At 37.4% G+C, this 7,486-nt stretch overlaps 1 protein-coding gene across 1 annotated transcript in view; it reads left to right on the top strand.

Moving 5' to 3' along the window:
* GPR158 (G protein-coupled receptor 158) overlaps positions 1-7,486 on the top strand; it is a 366,465-nt gene that overhangs the window by 317,674 nt on the left and 41,305 nt on the right. The window contains exon 6 of the mRNA XM_015570519.1: positions 1,383-1,492. Coding sequence (XP_015426005.1) covers positions 1,383-1,492 — 110 coding nt within the window. The remainder of the gene's footprint in view (positions 1-1,382; positions 1,493-7,486) is intronic.

Consider the following 7,486-nt stretch of genomic DNA (forward strand, 5'->3'; position numbering starts at 1 on the left):
ATATACACAAAGGAACATTATCTTCTGTTCATACTTATGTTTACCTTTCTTTCATTTATTTCTGACACTTTTGCTCAGTATTTTTTCTACTCCTTGAGAATTTAACCCTAATATTGACAATACTTAGTTTCATATCTTCATATAGTAGAAACATTTAAGAAATACCAGCATGGAGTTTTAGGGAATATCATTCTCGGCACTGCTGCAGGCTGGACTTCATTGGCAAGACATCGGCAAGAAATTGTCAGCACTCAACCCATGTCCCAAGTTATGCTTTACGTTTTCCAATATTCAGATCTTTGGGATGCAAAGCCAAAATAACACTCTGGGTTTTAGGAATTGGTATATTTTTCTGTTATGATGTCCTTGCTTTCAACAGAATCAGTTCAAGCCGGTTCCGTCAAGCAGAAAAGTATAAGCCTACATTTTCACCAGCATTAATCCTTTGGCACTGCATAAGACTCCTTCCACAGGCCAAACCAATTCCTATTCTATGCGGGCTAGCTCAAAACCAGGGGGCAGCATCTAAAAGGTAAAACATGAAGTGCCTTGCTTATACAGGGTGGGGCAAAAGTAGGTTTACAGTTGTGATTACGTGAAGCAGAGTTAATTCTTGTATATTATTTGTTAGTTATTGAATAGTTTGTTAATTGTATTATTTCCCATACAAACAACTGTAAACTTACGTTTGCCCCGCCTTGAATATGCCTTTTGGCCATGCCCCGGAATTGGCCACTTGTTCCTTTGTGTCCCACTGAACTTGGCAGAGGTGTTTCTCTCAGCTGCTTTAATGCAGTTTCTTGTTTATATGTCTCTCTTCCCATGCGCATTGCCTTTGTATCCACAGCATCTAGTATAGTTCCTGGCTCATAGTAAATGCTTCATTCATGTTTGCGGAATGAGAACTCTGGAGTAAGAAGCAAGAAGTTAGCAAAATGATTGAACCAAGTACTAAGTGAAGTAATAACTATGGAGCGGTGGACTGATTGGGGGTGTGTCCTACAAGCTAACCTCTCAGGTCTCTTTCACATCAGGGATGGGTGTTGCCAGAAGTGTGAAGGCAGGAATGTGAAAGGTTTCAGATGGAAGACAATGGAAACTAGTCTGGTTGTCCCATCTTGGAGAGTAAAAAGAATTAAGTTTTGACATACCAAAGACTTAGAAACAATTAATAGAAACTGCTGAAAGTTAGAATTAAATAATTTAGAATTGATTTGAAAGCAATAGGATTGATCCAAATAATATTTTAAAGTTTTAATTAAATGGGTGTGTACTTATGTTACCTTTTATATGTATTAAACATCAGATTATGAAATATTGATTTTAGTCTGTGGGTCATCAGTTGAGCCTAAGGTTTCTTTCTTTCTCTTCTCATCCCGCAGGTTGTTATTTTATACTTTGAGCCGAGCACATTCCGTTGCATTCTCCTAAGATGGGTCCGTCTTCTCGGTTTTGCTACTGTTTATGGAACTGTCACTCTCAAGCTTCACAGGTTAGTATGTTTTTTTAGTTTTCATCCTCATGGGAGGATCAGAGTGTTTGGCTTAGCATGGAATTGCAAGCTGTGTCAGCCAATTAACTGGTTTAATTCCAAGGATTTAATAATAAGATGATCTATATTTTTTATTTTTGAGGCAATACATTTAGGATTCCTTAGGAAAATATTTAATATAGCTGAATTTGAATAACATGCTTTAATCAAATGTGCCATTGGTATTGGAAAGGTTAATTCTGAATAAAAATAAGTTTAGAATGAATGCAAAACGGTATGGACTAGCTAAGAACAGGAGTAAATACAGTTAAAATAATAATGCAGGTGCAGAGCTACCAAAGAACCTTATGTAATACAAATTAGTCATATGCTTATTTGACTAAAACTACTGTCCTCCATTCTCAAGTTCCCTGTCCCGGGGTAAGCCTGCTGATATTCTGTGGGCCAAATTGAAGAAAAAAATAGTGTTTCTAGCTCTCCTCCTTGACCAATATGTTCTAGTAAATTGGAGAATACAGTACTGTAAATTACCTTATACTTCATTTCAAAGCCACCTACATTTTAAAGTGTATATGACAAATATGAGGAATGAAGAAGTAATAAAATAAATTACTATCCACAAAAACTAGGGCTGGCTGGAAATGATTCCAGGGCCTCCCTTTGCTCCTCTTTCCACGTTTTCTCAATGTCGTGGTGCCAAAATCTTAGGACAGAAAATGTTTCTCCTGGAGGATAAAATTGTAGTCCTTTAGAGGAAACCCTTTATTCTGATCGTCTGTAAAGCTGATTCGACTACCACAATAAGCCACAATATGACCATAAGTTTTTCTCAATAAAAGTATTTTAATGTGGCTCACCCCACAATTTATCTTAGTTGCCCTAATATGTGTTATATTTGCCTTTAAATGTATCCCCTTCCAACTTTCTTTAAATGTGATTGTGTACTATCTACTACATGCTCTCCATTCTATTTCCTTTTGAAGAGGGCTGTACTTATTTACTGGGAATGTTTCAGATTATCTTTTTGGAAAAATTGTAAATATCCTTAACTCTCAATATATCAAATAGTACAAAGAATGTGGGATTGGATTTAAGGAATCATGCCCCTGAAATCTATATAATTGTATTGACCAATATCCCAATAAATTCAATAAAAAAGTTACAGAAATCATAGGCCCCTATTTCCTAGAAAAGGAAAAGATTAGAGCAATCTCTAATGTTCTTTCTGATGCCCACTTTATTCTTTCCACTTCACAGCACACTTAGCTCTTTTGTCCTTCTATCCTTCAAGTGCCTACCGATTTCCATTCCTCACATGAAAGCTATTTTTCAACTGGTGCTCATTCACAAAAGAGAGAAATTGACCACTTAACATAGACAATAAGACTTCTAGAAATTCTGAATGAATGGTTGGCCTGTTGAGACATGAAAATGACCTCTGTCCCTATGAGTCTAGCACTTAGCATTTATTGGGTTTGCTTATTTAATTATGCTCTTCATGTTTACCTAATTTATTTCCTTTTGGAAGCGTGGGTCTTACCATTGGATCCCCAGAGCACAGTGACTGACACATAGGAGGTCCTTAATACATATCACTTGATGAGTGAATGAATAAAATATCAGTTGCAGACTTAGAAGCTGCTTCTATCACTTCTCTACACATGTAGTACATCCATATTCCCTTACCTCACTGCATGTCCTCAAGTAACTGGAACACTATGGTTTGCAAGATGCGGTTTGGTGGGATGCAAATACAGTATTCAATAGCAGTGAATCGTGTAATGAGAAAACTACTTCTGTTCAGGTTCTCTTTCCATCCTTCTGATTATTTCCAGGAGAAAAATTAGTGTGGAGCTAGTAGGTCTTTAACACCTGCCAAGCAGTTGCTAATCTTCCTTTGCAACCAGGAGCAGATCAAGTCAGACTCAGAGCTTCCCAATGCAATGCTATCTAGATGAAGTTTATTAATTTTGTTTCATTGTATTTATTTGCATAGTTATTTTTCTATTTATAGGCTTTCAGTTTTTTATTGAAATTAGCAATATAGAGTTTTCTTTAAAATATTTTAAAGCAATAAATAAAAGTTGATTTAAAGTATATATTAGCTGGTGTGCAGATATAGAGAGAAATCTTGAGGGAGGTAAGCTGAGGAATAGAATTTAGGAAACTAGATTATTTCATCATTTTTTTGTTTATTTTAAAGACAATAAATAATCTCTTTTCTCTCTGTGTGTGTCTAGAAATCATTGCAGTGAAGAATTACCCAATTGTTGGCTTAAATCGATTAGAAACTCCTTCTAATTTAATGAGCTGAGTTATTCTTATCCTGTCAGAACCATATGGCTTTATATTATACTCTGTTCTTTTCTACATTGCTTAAATTTGTCTGATTCTTATATTAAGTCTATTAACTGAACAGTCAGCTTTTCAGAGGAATGTGAACAACCTGATGGAAGTGACTGGCTGAGCCAGCTTTGTATCCCCTGTTCTTTTTTTTTTTTTAATATATTTTATTGATTTTTTACAGAGAGGAAGGGAGAGAGATAGTCAGAAACGTCGATGAGAGAGAGACATCGATCAGCCGCCTCCTGCACATCCCCCACTGGGGATGTGCCCGCAACCCAGGTACATGCCCTTGACCGGAATCGAACCTGGGACCTTTCAGTCCGCAGGCCGACGCTCTATCCACTGAGCCAAACCGGTTTCGGCTGTATCCCCTGTTCTTAATGATGCACCTTGCACTTCTTATATACAGTTAACCCCTTGAACATTGCTAGGGTTAGGGACACTGACCCCATGAAGTTGAAAATTCAAGTATAACTCTTGACTCCACAAAAACTTAACTACTGATAGCCTACTGTTAACGGGAAGCCTTACCAATAACATAAAATCAATCAATACATATTTTGTATGTTATATGCATTATGTACTGTATCCTTACAGTAAAACAAGCTAGAGAAAGGAAAATATTAAGAAAATAATAAGAGAAAATACATTTACAGTATTTGATGAAAAAAAATCCAGCAATAAGTGGACCCATGCTCTATAAACCCATGTTGTTCAAGGGTCCATTGTATTCAGGGACTTGTTAAGTGAATAAAATGGGTGGATGGTCATAATGAATGGGACTACAAGGAATGTTCCTGGTTGGGGTCTCTCTGAGAGTCAAACAACCTATGTCCCTGAAGAATGAACTTCTATGATTTTGTAGTAATCCTAGAGGCCCAATGCATGAAATTCATGTATGGTGGGGGGCGGGGGGTCCTCTCAGCCCAGCCTGCACCCACTCCAATCTGGGACCCTTTGGGGGATGTCAGACTGCCGATCCTAGGGATCGGGCCTAAACCGGCAGTTGAACATCGTTGCCCCATGCAGCCTGCTGTTCAGTCATTTGGTCTTCCCTCACTAAACCCCCTGCAGGCCTGGTCACCCCACGCAGCCTGCTTATTCAGTCATTTGGTCGTCCCTCACTAACCGCCCCCCCCCCCACCGGCCTGGTCGTAGGCAGCCATCTTGTGAAGGCATGAGGGTTAATTTGCATGTTACCACTTTATTATATAGGATGAAAGGAAGACATAAATCCTAACAAGTCTGAATTTATATTCTAATTCTGCCATTAACTATCTCTTCAACCAAGAATAAATAACTTGAACATCTAAGAATCATTTTTTTTTCACCTCACCTCCAAGGTTATTATAAAGATTAAGCATGATGGGGATATATGTAAATATATCAAATTGGGGGTTTTATTGCAAACCACAGGTAGTGACTATGTCTAAATTAAGCAAAAAGCAAATTCATTAGAAAGATATGAGAAAGTCACAGAATTAAAGGGAAAGCTAAAGAACCAGGCTTTAGAGGACTTGACTCAAGGTAGATTGGGGGATCGGTAGCCTGAACAAAGATAATGTGTTGTGAATTCCATAGACTAATTTTCACCGGAATATCATTTCTTATTTCAAGATTTTTTTTTAAAATATATTTTATTGATTTTTTACAGAGAGGAAGGGAGAGGGATAGAAAGTTAGAAACATCGATGAAAGAGAACCATCGATCAACTGCCTCATGCACACCCCCTACTGGGTATGTGCCCGCAACCAAGGTACATGCTCTTGACCGGAATCGAACCTGGGACCCATGAGTCTGCAGGCCAACGCTCTATCCACTGAGCCAAACCGGTTAGGGCTTATTTCAAGATTTTTAAAAAAGTAAATCCTACCTCTCTAGGCAGAGAATTCTAAGGAAATTATCAGTAGTGATATATAAAATGACAGTTAAAGACCCTTGAGAATAGGGTAGATAAGAAAGACTTGGGTTTTCTTTTAGTTCACTGAAGGCTTAGTAAAATTATTGATCATTTCTTTCTTCATCTCCTGTTCTCTCACTGACTGATTGTAGTGTTTACAGAATCCCAGTAGCTCTGAAAACTTGAAGCAAATATGAAAAAAGAACAGGCCCTCACTCTGTCCCACAAATAATACTATTAGACATGGGAACTTTAAGGTTTCATTCACTTTTACCAAATCTCCCACTTTTGAGAGTCATACAGCCAAAGACTATCATGCTAATCCAAAGGAGAATTGCAAAAGAGCCCTTTGTTAATTAACAGTGCAATATGGGAGTGTGATAAGTTGGGGGAGGAGTGAGAGTGGCCCTCCCCTTCAGGGAGGAATATTTTATCACTGACATTTAGGTCACCATCCCATGGTGGTAATAAAAAGTAAACCAACTTTTAATTGTCTTTATTATTGCCTACATTATTTTACAGACAAATGGGCCACTTTACTACCTGTACCCAGGGCAAGTCATTCCCACTGCCCCACCTCATTGACAGGCCATTCATGTAAAACAATTTATTTTAAACTTATACTGTTTATTCCTCTTTGGAAAAGGAAAGAAGGAAGGTTTTAGTAACTCAATATGGATCATGAGGAAAAATAGACTGAAATAGGCAAAAATGAAGAAGGTTCATTTATAAAAGGGAATTTCATTCAGTAGCCATAGACATGTTTGATTTAGAACATTAATGATGTAGGACAGATCTAAATAAATGCCTAGCACCTGCCTGGATAGATGGATTCGCAGAATACTTGCTAAGCTGGGTTGGTTGCTCGGTTGTATGCTGGGCAGGTGGGTTGTTTGGTTAGTTGGTTATCAGTTGGTTTTAAGAAACTTGGAAAAGCAATAGGCTCAGAAAAGCCATGTATATTTTCAGGAGGCAAAATGAGAAAATGTTTTAAATGAAAGGGGTAGAGAGAGATTAAGAAACAATCCTAAAAGAACATTTTTCTATTTCTTTTAATACAGTTTTTAAAAATAGATTGCCTTTTTTGTTTTCTAAGGTTAATACAAGGGGGAAAAATACTTCTTGCTCTATATTTAAAATGAATATTTAAGCAAGCTGTGAAAAATCCTTCTGGCCCTGGACTAGGGATTTTCATTTTGTGCATTATTCAGTACATACTGCTCTGGATACAGCACAATACATGGCAGCTTTCTCTACTGTGTTCATTAGCACCAAATAGTTTACACTTTGTGGGAATGTGTGTGTATGTGTGTGTATATATACTCATCCCTAATAAATAATATATAAACAAATACCGTATTTGCCGGCGTATAAGACGACTGGGCGTATAAGACGACCCCCTAACATTTCCACTCAAAATACAGAGTTTGTTATATACTCGCCGTATAAGACTACCCCCTCTTCCGCACACCTTCCACACACCAAATAAAAGGTAAAACAATATCAGATTTGATTTTAACATTTTAATTTATATTCAAATGCTTATGACATGCAGGAAAACTGTCACAAGGCTGTATGTAATCAAACATATACATAAAACAGTGCAAGTTTATTACCGGTAAACATACCGGTAATTCACTAAAGAAAACACACTCTATAGACTGGTACCGTAGATGCTTCTCAGGAACACAGGCAAGCAGCCCACAACCTAGAGGGACTGTCAATGATAGAAGTAAGATAACAAATAG

This window comes from Myotis davidii, unplaced genomic scaffold (genome assembly GCF_000327345.1).
Source record: "Myotis davidii unplaced genomic scaffold, ASM32734v1 scaffold86, whole genome shotgun sequence".
In the NCBI taxonomy this organism is placed as follows: Eukaryota; Metazoa; Chordata; class Mammalia; order Chiroptera; family Vespertilionidae; genus Myotis; species Myotis davidii.